Raw genomic sequence first — 14,013 nt, 5'->3', positions numbered from 1 at the left:
TCCATGAAGATAGTGTCAGCACTATTTCACATTTTTATTTTCATAGCTGTCATGCTTTTGATGATCTTCATAAAAGACCTGCAAAATCTTTGGTTTGATGTTAAAAGAGCACAAAATATTTGCATCTATATGCCACATTCTTCTCTCACAGCTGAAGGAAAGGGCCATGTGACTACCAATACAAATTTCCTTGAAGCATGCAGAAGCTTCTCTGCAATAGCTTACTCTAATCAAGTATTTTTAGAGCCACAATAATATAATTGTAAGAATGTCATTTTTTTTTTTTTTGGACCTCTTTATGTTGAGTTTTTGTCATAGGATGACAAGTTAAGCATCTCAATAGAACTAACAACTTCCTTATAATGCATATTTCCCATTTATTTAGTCAGTACTTAGAAAGAGCAAGTATTACTGCAAGTATTATTACATAAAAACCAGTAATGTACTTTTGGCAAACCTCTATCCTTTAATTATGTGTACAGAGAAGTTCATGGACCCTCTAACTTTGAAGAAATGGCTTTAAAAAATTTTGAAAAATATTTTCTAATTGATAATTTATTCATATGACTAAAATTAGACAATAAAGAACACATTCATATGCCACTAATAGCTTTAAAAATGTCCATGCATACAATGGCTCAACTCCCTCCTCCATTGGATACAATGAGATACTTCACCATTCACTCTCTTAAACTGTGAACATAATTAATAAATAGCTCCTTAAGTACATTGAAAGATCAATGAATTTTTTTTAAGTAGGTTATTAATGGCATCTCTGAATTTATATTATATTTATTTTCTAAAAGAATCATTTACTCCTGATCATAAACCACTTTTGGGGGAAGATACAGAAATTAGAGGATTCTTTCATGGATGTGGATTTAACAGTTTAGGAATGAATGCTGGTGGAGGTTGTGGACGAGAACTAGCTAGATGGATTTTTTATGGACGTCCAGAACTTGACATGTACAGTTATGATATTAGGTTTGTATGAATAAATAGTGCAAAATATTCTGAAATTTGGTCAATGTAATAAAGTATTCTNATTTAATGGGACCAGATGCACAGAAAGCAGCAGATTGGATATTTACATAATTCTCCCATTTTCACTGAGTGTAGTGCCATTTATGATAAAAACTGATACCACCATCTTGTGGCCCCCTTGAAGTCTAATAATTCTTTTTGCAAGCTACATATTTTTCCAAGTTATTTCAGTGGATTGATAAAAATGGATCACTCTGTACGTATATATGTTTGAAATTTGTTTCAATATGTAATGTTTGAAGAATTTTTCAAACAAGTGTTTATTTGAAAATAAATTGAACTAGCAAAAGTACTTGTAAATTTTGTTAACTTTCTATAGTACATTTCTGCTAGCTATTAAAATTTTAACACAAAAAGATGGTTTTTTTACTTTATTTGTATGGTAATTTGAAATACATTTATAAATACATTTTTAATTGATTTTCTAATTGTCCTAAAATGCTTTTAACGATTAGAAAAAGTGACAATTAGGAAATTAATTCAAATCAGTTATTACTTATATCAATACTTATACATTATACAGATTAGCCAAAAAGTCTGCTATTCATTATATTACTTGTATTATGTGTGTTATTATTCCTTATTTAGTCACTTTCAATGAAATGATTGAACCATAAATAATAACATGCAGTTGTTCCTAATCAGTCAATTGATTTTAAAATAATATCTTGGTTAACTGACTTTTAATCCATTTACTGATCTATAATGAATTTAATTTAATGATTCAGACTATACTTAACATTTTTATCTATTGATATATCCATTTATAAAACTCTGACTTCTGTTAATAAACTATAATTATTTTTTAATTTAAATAAAAATTTCGAATTATAATTGTCTTAAATATTCTGTGTTATTTTGTTAATTAAGGAAGTAAAGTGTAGTATTTAAAAACACAAAATTATATTTTATATTTTAATAAATTCATTTTTAAAATAAAACTTAAATTTTTCAACATAAAATAATACAATAATTTTATCTGATAAATACATAGTACACTAATATTAATTAACTAGTTGTTAAATTATTATAAAAATCCATATCTTCATTGTTATTCTAAAAATACATTATCCATTTTACATAGATTGGCAATGAATGTCTTGGTTGTAGAGAAAATGTGGCTGTATTTAACATGTCTTACTTTGGAAAATTTTATTTAATGGGACCAGATGCACAGAAAGCAGCAGATTGGATATTTACAAATGATGTTAATAAACCAATTGGTAAGTAATATATATTTGTTTAAAAAATTTTATAAATACTAATGAATACGAAGAAAATCTTAAGCAGAAAAGGAAAATTATTTTAAATTAATGCAAATGTTTTTGTTCATTTTAAAAGACTATCTTAATTAAACATAATTTCCCTCACTGCTTAAAAGTTTTCTTGGTGTTCATTGGTACTTTTTGTAGCAGTTTAGCATGATTTAATAATACTTTATAATTAATAACTTTATGAGGGCTGTCCCAAAAGTAATGCACAGTTGACTCTAACTCGAAAAATATTTATTGAAGAAGATACAAGTGACTACAGGCCTTCAAAATAATCCCCTCCCTTATCAATGCAAGCTTGCCAGCGGTGCGGAAGTGCTTGGATTCCGTTCAGTGTCCCCTTCTTATTGAGCATCTGAATCTGTCGGGTCACTTCTCTTCAGAGCTCTTCCAGCATCAGAAAACACACCCCCGAAGAGGTTTCTTCAGCTTGGGGAAGAGATCGAAGTCAGGTGGGCTCAGATCCAGACTATTTGCGTGCAATTTTCAAACATGTTGCTTTTTGTTTGACTGACAAGAAATGCGGTACCCACCATGCTGCCACCTTTCTTTTGCCTAGCACCTGTGTTAAAATACAATGCATGCTCGTTTTCGAGATTCCTATCTCTGCCTCAATTTCTCTACCGTGATTCTCCAGTCTTCATCGAGCAACGTTGCAATGATTGAAGCGTTTGTGTTGTCAGCTGTTACAGTAAATGGCCACCCTGTGTGTGGATCATCTTTGATGCTTGTTTGACCTTCTCGAAACTTTGTGTATCACCTCTGTACTGTGCTATGATTCACAGTAAACCTTCCACACACTTCTTTTAATGCAGCATGAATTTTGGGCACTTTTTTACTGTGCATTATTTTGATGTGAATATATATGCATGTTGCTCTGTTGCTGAAATCCGACCCGATGGACTGTTTTTGTTGTCTTTTCAAATTTTTGGCATTTTCCCTTTAAACGAACCCCACTACCATATGATACCAATGTGTTCATAAGACTTCAATCTACACACTGACACTTCGATCAGCTGATCAAAGTGTCAGTGTGTAGATTGTGTAGCTGATCTTCTCCTCACAGAATTAAAGGAGCTGTTAAAGTGAAAACTTTCACTGAAAAACCCAAAAATATTTTTCTATATGGTGAGCTGATAAGTGGTGATGAGAGTTATAAGATAGACTCAGTGTCTGTCATAGTCTACGTTACCTACAACTCCCGCTAGAACACACTATGCATTACTTTTGGGATAACTCTTGTAAAAATAAACTTTAAGCAGTAATAAATTTATTTTTTGTTAATTATCACATTTCTTATTCTATTTTGTTGCTTCTAATCCATATTCTTTTCTTCTTAGGAATTGTATTTACAAATTATTTCCAAATAATAATAAAGAATTTTGGGGAAAAATAGTCATAATTATAGTATAAATATTCATTTTATTGTTTTCTTTTTATAAAAAAGCACTCTTTCTACATAATTTGAGTTCCTTTCCTTTATTTATAAATTGAATTACATTAATCTGTAATATTTATGAAAATAATTTTTGCACGTTACTCTTTCTTAAAATTTGAAATGTAAATAAAATTTAATACAGGAAAATTCACAAAAACTTAAAATATATGAAAATGTTATTTACTTATTTCTTGCAAAAATTTCATAAGAAATTCTATTACAGAAAGAAGAAATAAACATTAAATGGCTTATTATACTTGCATAATACAGTAATAAAGAAATATTATATTATATAATAATTGTTAAATAATAAATCTATATATTAAGTGTAAATCAAAAGATAATTTCAATTTTTATGTATTTAGATAAAAAAGATTATAGATTTCTGTGATTTCTTTTATAAATAATGAGCATAGCTCTATGTTAAAGCCTGCAGCTATGCTTATTATCTATAAAAGAATATTCTAAATATCTGGGCTTTGAATTCTGTGTTAATGAATTCAAGCCTGAAGCTGTGTTCATTATCATAAAATTCATCTTAAACTTACAAAAAAGAGATTAATAGAATTTATTACTGTTTTTGAATTTATTACTGTAATCAATAGTTATTATAATAATCTTAAATGCTTAGGAAAGAATTGATATATTTTATAAATTGTTCTCTAATCAGTGAAAAGCAGTATAAATGTTACAATATGTACTAAAATTTGTTATATAATAAATATGAAAAATTCATTTTTTGAGAAATTTAATACTCTTATTTAGCTAAAATTACCATCAAATTTTTTTCTATTCAAAATAAATTTATGTTAATAAATTAAAACATTGTATTTCAAAGGTTCAACAACTTACACGTGCATGTTAAATGCAAGAGGTGGTGTAGAAGCCGATTTAACAGTAAGCAGTATAAAGAGTGGAGATAACAGCTCATGTGATCCAAAATTTGATGGTAAGAATGGAAATACATTATTCATGTTGTTATATATTTATGTAATTGTGCTAAATTTAAATTTATGTAATTAGATTTTAATTGCAAATTTTAAAATTGTTTTGAATACATATCTTAATTTTTTGATTTAAGTGTGTATCTATATATCAGTAAGTGAAAAAACAAAAAAAAACCTTTATCCAGTAACAAAAAATAAATTTCTTAAGAGAACTAATGCTTTCAATCTTATTTAAAGATCATAAGGTTCTTATGATAGAACAGAAAACAACTTTAAAACACAAACAATCAACTATACAAATTGATTAACCAATTTGTATATTCAAACTTGTGATACGATATATAACATGATTCAAATCATTCCATTGTTTTAAAGTAGTTTTCTTATCCATCATAAGAACTGGTAAATAAGATCAAAAGCATTAGTTCACTTAATAAATTTGTTTTTTGCTACTGGATACAGGTATTTTTTTACTTAATTACAGTAGTACATCCAGTTTTTTGCAGTAATTAATATCTATATATATTCATTACAAGAATTTTTATTGTTAAAAAATGTATATACTGATAATAAGACAGTAGACTTACTACATATCTAATTGTCTGTTCATCTTGAAGAACTTTGCAGAAATTAAAGGATTTAACAAGTTGAATTTAAGGAAATTCAGGGAAACAACTTACATTGAATTGCATCGCATCTCTCATTTTTCTCATTTATGAATATTATTGGCAGTTAAAAGTAAATTAAATAGTATCATATGTATAAAGCATTTTGTATAAAGGTGTCAATATGTATGACTTCAGCTGCAGTACAAAAGTATTTGCAGTTCTTTCTTTTGAACTTGAAATGTTTTATTTGTAATTTCATCACAAGCAGCTTGACTTTATCCTTGTGTCATAATAAAAGGAGATTGTAATTAATAGCTAATAATTTATAATATTTTATAATTTTAATAACAAAATTAAAATTAAAAAAGTGATAATTTTCCTCCATCATAAACATAAACAGAAACTGTACTTCATGGCACCAATAAGTTTTCCACAAAAAAATAAGTTGAGGATCATTTACTGACAATTTTTGTTTGTGGATTTGAAATGAATATGATATTCTTTTATATAATCTTAATCTTTACCTTTATACTTTGAATTATTTCCTTCACTGGTCATAAAAAATAATCCTTGAAATTAACGTAAGGTTGTTTGAACAGTTATGGAGTAAGCACTGTAGAAATTCCAGTTTCTAGAATTTTTCACAGACAAATTCTGATTGTCAAGTTGCTAAAATGAAAAAAATATATATAAAAAAAAAAAAAGAAGAATTTTAAGGCATTTTCCGTATTTATACATTAATAATTTCAATGTGTATGATATAATAAAAATGTATTTAAAATAATTGTTTTAATATTTTAATATATTGTTTCTTTTTTTATTAGATGATGGATTTTACATTGCAGCTGCTGGTGCTGCTTCTCAACAAAATTTTTCTCATATACAAAGTACAATTCAAGATAAAAAATTTCAAGTGTCATTGATTGATGCATCAGAAGAAATGGGAATGTTAAGTATCCAGGGGCCAAAAAGGTAAAAGAACACAATATAAGAATGTTATATTTTAAAAACTTTGTACAAATATGTATGAATGCATATTTTCAAAAAAAAATTTAGTTAAATTTACAAATTATAATTTTTTTTTAATTATTTAAATATTTTTTACATTTTATTTACATTCTATTTCTTTATTTTATTTTTTTATCATAGTATGAAAAAANNNNTTTAAATATTTGATATTATATTTTTATATTATTTTATATTATTTATATGTATCTCTTTTATGTAATTTATTATTTATATTTATATACATTTTATGATTTATAACTTTTTTATACACTTATACTTATTAATTTAGTTTTCTGACTGATTTGATTTTGATATCTGTTATATTATTGCACAAATTAATCATTATTAGGGGGTGGAAATTCATTGTCGTAAAACATTTCCAATTATATGTAAAATAAATAAATAAACATTAAAAATAATAAAATAACCTAATTTTAACATAGCTAACAAGCATAAACTTTCTGAATGCTGAATGTTTTGTAATTAAAGCTTTTACAACTTTTATATATTTTGGAATTCTTTTAATGAAACTATTTTTTATATATATATATATTAAGATGATGATGATACCTGACATCAGTTATCTTTTCAATCAGTTTTATTTTAGAGATGATGATATTTTGATTACCTGATGTCTAATCTCCTAAATTTTTTGTTAAGGATTCCTGTCAGACCAGTTGCCAACTGCTATAATAGGAACTTTTTTGACTAAAAAAGTTAACTGTTCTTTTTTATATGGCATGGATCCTTATCTTACATAGATATGAAAGTTTTACTATAATAAAATATAATACTTCTAATTGAAATTAATATTTTGTTATGATGATCTTTATGGTATACAACCATTATTTTTCTCATTTATAACTAAGCAAACTATAACTGTTTTGGATATTTATTTGTATTTATTATACAGAATTTTTGTTTTATTTGTGTAACTGATACTTTATTCTTTGAGAAAATATTTCAACAATTAATTTATCAATAAAGCAAACTTTTTAAAAAATTATTTTGAATTTATTTAATCAATATAAAATATTTACATTCAGTTATTATTATAGTTTAGAAAATAAAGTGTATTGTGTTACTAAAAATATGGATTTGATTTTATAAATAGTTACATAACTTGCAAGATTTACAACTGATTTCAAAGAGATTTTTAGCATTCTTCAAGTAATTGTTTCTAAAGATATTTCAAAATATAAACTGATTTTTAAGTAAAACATCTGATAAAAATTAAATAATAATGACTAGTTTTTTTAGCAACTGATTTTAAAACATACTGAGAAAAATTATTTTATTTAGTCGAGAATTGCTACAATTACTAACAGATGAAGATTTGAGTAATGAAGCTTTCCCATTTTCATCAAATAAAGTCATTAATTTTGCAGGACATAAAGTAAAAAATTGATTATCATTAATGTAAAATTAATGCAATATTAAATAAATTTAAGCAGATAATCATTTGAATATTTTATTTTTATGTAGGTCCGAGCACTTCGTTTAACATTTGTAGGTGAAATGGGTTGGGAACTTCATATTCCTAAGGAAAGCTGTCTTCCAATTTATAAAGCTCTGATGAATGAAGGAAAGAAATTTAATCTCATAAATGCTGGTTATAGAGCAATTGATTCTTTGAGTATTGAAAAAGGTAAGAACATTAATTAGTTTTCTTAAAACACTTAAATATTTATATTACTAATAATATTAAAATCCAAATTCTTTGTCAATAAATTCTAACTAATTAATAATCAGTCATTTTTAGAAATTAAACTATAACAAATTATATTAGAAAGAGCATATAAAAATTTCCTTCCGAACTTAAATTGTGACTTTAAAATTCTGAACTTAAACTTATGAATTCTGCAAGAATATTTAAAATTTGCATAAATAATACTTTACATTACAATCAATATATTTTCACTTGTTTTTGCTTCTTGGCAATGGTAGACTGACATTCTTTTTACCCAAAAGCTTGAACTGTTATAAGAGCAGAGACATAACTAAAAGGGGGCACATGCCATGGGTGCTGATCTTAGGGGCTCAAAAATGAGTTTGTAGAATTAAAAGACTGTAGAAGTTTTTTGTAATTAACATTGAATCAAGAATGTCAGATATAAGATTTGTCCTGGGTGCCAAAACTGTTCAGTACAGCCCATTATAGGAGACGTTTTGTAACCAATAATAATTGGACAACATCCAAACATCCAGCAAGGTCCAAGAACCTTGCTGCCTTTACAAGAACCTCAAGGCCCAAATAGTGAAGAACAGGTGGTGGGTGAGTTCCTTGAAATTGGGCCATACACTGAGCCCTTCTCACTGGTGCCTTGACATATATATATATATCTTTAATACTAAACACTAGCAAAGATATAATTGAAAACCTATCAAGAAAAAAGATAAGTTGAAAGAATGAAAATCACACCAGTCAACATAAATGCATAGAGAAAGCATTCATTTATTCTCTACTAGAGAAGTTATCAAAGAAGCTTGTTAGGATGGAGATGAAAATTTGATTTTTAGTATTAAAATGCACAAGTGAGACAAGTGCAGCCTGAAATAAGTATTCAGACATCTTTTTATAGTTCTAATTAACTCTAGCCTAAAGGACGAGGTCTATTAAGTGCTGCTCACAAATGAAAGACTTGAGGAGAAGCTGCTAAAATGTAGGCTATAAATAGATTCTGGCAAGCTCAGCAAGTCTGTAAAGTTGGGTGTTATGATATTGCAAGTCCCCTAAGAAAATTTTGAAATTTGACCAATTACAGAGACATTTTGAGGCTATATGGAATGGTTAAAGAGCTTATTATGAGGTCAATATGAAGAACTTCAACACATTGGCTTTAGATTTATTACTGAAATAGTCTTAGTTTAATAATATATTAAACTAATTTTAGGTATTTGTTATTAAACAAGTACTTAAAATCTCCATCAATTTTGTGAAAAATTCACTCATTAAAGAAAACAATTAGGGACCCTATAATTTCTTAATTCATTAGTTTTTTAGTACTACACCCTGTTTTTTTTATAAATGATTTATATTATTTATAGCTTTGATAATAGCTGTTAACTATGATATAGTGGAAATATATGTTTTGAAAATGTTACTTTTCCTATTGAACATTTATTAAAAAGTTATTGAATGTTTGGAAAAGAAAATTTATTTAGATAAGTAGAAAATTTGTGGGATCTTACAGAAATCTTCAGATATCATGTAATATGTAAATAAAGGTAATTTGGAAAACTCCAAGACTTTTTTTAATGGATTATTGACATCAAGACATTAGATTAAATAAATATTTAAAGGAAATTCATTTCTTTAAACATTTATTTAAAGCAAAGAATTTCCTTTAAAGAAATTATAAAATTAATTCATTTTTATAGTTTATATATTTTTTTAATTAATGATACTCTTATAGTTATAGTAATATTGAGAGAATATTACTATTATAGCATTATAAAAAATGTTTATATACAAGATGTCTCAAAAGTCATTATCTATTTTGAAAAATAACAGGAATTAAGACAAATTGGTTTAAGACATGAAAAATATATTTATTTCAAATTAAGTGCCTCAAATAATTAGTATTATTTATTTATCTGTCTCTGTGCAGTGACCATCAATGTCTATACAGAACTCAAAGCTCATCAGCACTGATTATTGAATGCATTATATCTCTAATTTTCTTGCATTTCATGCCTTTTATCTTGCATGTTACCGTAAACACTTGTTCTTCCACATTCATCATTAGTGATATGGATCTGTAATGGAAAATTTTCTGGAACAAATTATATAACATGTAATACTGAAATGAAAAAATACACTTAATAAGTAGAAATATTGTCTTTATTATTCAATATTCAGTAACTAATTCCTGGAAAAAGGCTGCAAAATGAAAGCATTTATTTTCCTCAAAAGTTTAATCAGTATCACTGAATGTATACTATTATTTTATTTTTGTATTTTGTATCATACCATGAAGATTGAACCATGTGCCAAGACAGAAAAGGTCTCTGTCAAAATTAAAGTTATACAAATATGTCATTCAGATTTTCTTCTGACCTAACCACTTTCTTAAAAGGAGATAAATACAGATGTGTTTTTTAGTTATTGTATAATGCTATGAAAGTGTTCTCATTTTATTTTTACTTTTTTTAAAAGATATTTAAAATATACATCATACATTTTCTATAGGATGTACCTTTATATATTTTTTTCAATAATTTTAATGATTAAGATTGAAATATTTTGAATGAATTACAAAAATAAAAATTTTATTAATATTCATCAATAACTTTCATTAGTAGTAGTAATTTTCTACAGATCATAACATTTCTTTGCATTATTAATTAAAATAAAACAAAAATTTTAAAATTTTACTTTTTAAAATTAATGATTCTCTGTAAGTCTGTATAAAAATAGTTTTCATTAAAATATAATGTTTTTTACATGAATTCTATGGAAAAAGATCTTCTTAGTGTTATTGAATTACTTCAAGAATATACCATTCATAACAATATTAAAAGCTACATAAATGGTATTTCTTGAAATACAGTAATTCAATCTATAATAGATTATTTTTAACAAGTTTTTTTAAATAATAAAATATAAATATTTATTTCATAAAATTTTGAAAAATTTCATATTTTTCTAATAATAATTGCTTAGCACTAGAGATGATACTTCATGAACAAATCTTGAGACATTGCATCAAATTTTGTTTTTAGTTATGGAAAAAACGCATTTAAAGGTATTGAAGTGTTTTATATAACAAATACGAAATATTTCAAAGTTTGGAATTCTCGCTTTGATCATTTTTATGTATTTAGTAGTGTAATTTTATATGTTAGTAGTGTGAAGATTTTACACCCTATTTAGTTTTGAGGCTAAATATGTACAGTAGCTTCTACTATATTGTACTTTGTAAATATAGCCTATATTATCTTTGAATAATATATGAAAATAAAACTATACAATAATAATAACTATTATGATGTATATGTTACTGTGAAAGACAGAAATTAGAGAATGTCGATATTCTCCGGTGAATGTCGACACATACAAAATACGTCGGTGAAAGTCCGAATATTTGGTTATACTGTATTATTATACATTCGAATAATCGCCGGTGTATGTCGACAAGCACAGATAAGCTTTGGTGGAGGTCGAAACGACACCCGAGAAGCCGATGTCGACAGAGAGGCGACAGTCTATCGCCAAATACTTTGTGGATAGCCGGAGGTAGGACACGGTCGTACCTCTTTTTCCGGCAACGGTTTGGTGGAAACTGCCCACTTTGTCACTGGATGGCGTTTTTGTTCTTTTGATCCCGTGAGGTGGGGATCGGTTTGTCAGGTCGAGTGGCGGAGGATGAGAGGGGTCGTCGGTAAGGCGTCGGCGATATCCGAATAAAAGACACCATTAACAGATCAGTTCGTAATCACGTAATAACGTAATCAGTTCGTAATTTGTAAAGAAAAGTTACTTTCCATAGATGAGATTTCTTCTCAAGAAATATCGCTGAGAGAAGCAGCTGCAGCTAATTCGAAAAGTGGAGGGCAAGGCTATACACGCTGTCATTGCAAAAAGAAGTGTTCCACGAATAAATGCAGTTGTAAAAGCAAGGGACTCTTGTGCAATTCAAAGTGCCATAACAGTTTAAGTTGTTGCAATAAATAAGATTGTATAACGTTAATCACATAATTTATGTGTAAGTTTATTATTGTATTATTTTCTTTAATGATTAAGAATGTACTGTTCGTTTTAGGTTCAACAGTTTATTTAAATGTGCTGTTACTTAAGCTTTCTCCTATTTTCACATATTAAAATGTTGCATTTTTGTCTTAAAGTAATAAAAATATTTTTATTCAACATTCACCATCATGCTGAATGTCGACATTTGCCGGTGTAAGTGAGAAATAATGATATTTAGTAAATATTTCGTACATACACGAAACGACTGTGTGAATGCTAACATTCACCGGAAAATGTTGACATTCGCCAGATATCGGTCATTCACAGTAACATATATATCTAATATTGTTATTTATTAGGTCTATATTAATTATTATCTCTTTCTTATTTAGTTGATCATATGATCCATTATCAAATATAGGAACATTTCACATTTAAAAATTATAATAAAAATGAATTGTATCACCAATTGATGAATTTTTTAAATTTATAATTTCATTTTTCCGTATGAATTTACACTTTTTCGTAATCATCTTGCTATAATAAATCTATATCATCAGCTTCCATTGATTTCTCATATTTTTTGTTTATAATTGGAATGTAAGTCGGGTGCAAATATTACATTTGCACATGTGAAGGCTACTTTTTTCAGCGATTCAATAATTTAAAATTTCACACATGACCTATAATATCCTTTTATGGAAATTCAAAAATCCACAGAAAAATCTCTTATAGATGGCAAGTAGTAATTGATCAATCGATATAGCCTAATTGCATATTCTGCTTTTTAATTTAAAAAAATTTTTGAACGATTTCTAATCTCTGTATCTAGGCCTTTTACTTCAGCAAGTGATATGTTCAACTACTGTAGTTTCTTCGTAAGACTTGGATAGAATTTAAATATTATTATAACTTTAATATACTTGTACTTTAATCTTTATACTTTTACTGTTTATTATTTAGATATATACTGTATCTACAAAATAAATACCACAGTTAAATTAATTCATCAACTATTGGATATAATGCGTTACCAAATATGTAAAATAAAGTACAGGTATACCTACAGTGACCATATTTTTTGGGGGAAAATAAAGGACATATCGAAGAAAATCAAAAAATACCTTATAAAATTCATAAGTTTATAACATTTATTACGAAAATAGTAGCATACAACAATGCATACATTAAAATTTTAAGCAATCTGAATTATTACACATACACACATTGTAAAAATTTAAATAACATTAATTTTGATACTTTCAGTAGAATTAATTTTTTATAGCGCCGTTTCACGCTTTAAAGTCATAAAATTCCATACAGTTCATTTGAACAGGGCCGGATTAACCCACTTTGGAGCCCTAGACATTTGCTTCTTCTGGGCCCCCTCCCGGCTCTTTCAATTATCTTGTTACTATTATTTCTATTAAATTGCATATGGACACTGCAGCTGTTTTATAAAAAATAAAAGCAAAATTATTTAACAATATTTCACAGGATTTAAGAATACATATAGTTAATATTATTCTTATCGCAATAAAAAATATTCTAAATTATTGGGAGTTTTACTTTCAATAAGAAGAAACATAAGAATACGAGGGTTGTTCAAAAAGTTCCCGAACTTTATTTATTACAAAAAGGAAAAAAATACTTCACATACAATTTATTTGTCGGGTTTCCCTTCAAAGTAATCTCTTCCGCAGCATATACACTTCCACTTTTTGAAACAGTCCTGGAACGCTTTTTCTGAAATGCTCATAAGCTCCTCCGCCGTTTTTTTTCTATCACTGGAATGGTGGCAAATGTTTTTCCTTTGAGCGCATTTTTTAGTTTGTTGGAGAACAGGAAAAAGTCGCATGGGTCCAGGTCAGGTGAGTAGGGTGGGTGGGGAAGCACAGTGGTCTTGTTTTTGGCCAAAAACTCGTGTTCTGAGGGACAAATGAGCCGGCGCGTTGTCTTGGTGAAAGAACCACTTGCCACTCCTCCAAAGTTTGGGCCGTTTTCG

At 27.3% G+C, this 14,013-nt stretch overlaps 1 protein-coding gene across 1 annotated transcript in view; it reads left to right on the top strand.

Annotated features, from left to right (window-relative positions):
- Positions 1-14,013, top strand: part of LOC111628631 (sarcosine dehydrogenase, mitochondrial-like) — a 44,029-nt gene that overhangs the window by 22,639 nt on the left and 7,377 nt on the right. Inside the window, exons 12-16 of the mRNA XM_023372461.1 lie at positions 2,129-2,267; positions 4,592-4,702; positions 6,133-6,280; positions 7,619-7,712; positions 7,802-7,964. Of these exons, the coding sequence (XP_023228229.1) occupies positions 2,129-2,267; positions 4,592-4,702; positions 6,133-6,280; positions 7,619-7,712; positions 7,802-7,964 (655 nt within the window). The remainder of the gene's footprint in view (positions 1-2,128; positions 2,268-4,591; positions 4,703-6,132; positions 6,281-7,618; positions 7,713-7,801; positions 7,965-14,013) is intronic.

Source organism: Centruroides sculpturatus, unplaced genomic scaffold (genome assembly GCF_000671375.1).
Source record: "Centruroides sculpturatus isolate CEXI.00-Female unplaced genomic scaffold, Cexi_2.0 scaffold549, whole genome shotgun sequence".
Lineage (NCBI taxonomy): Eukaryota > Metazoa > Arthropoda > Arachnida > Scorpiones > Buthidae > Centruroides > Centruroides sculpturatus.
Note: the sequence above shows the minus strand (reverse complement) of the source record. Positions and strands in the feature narration are given on the sequence as shown.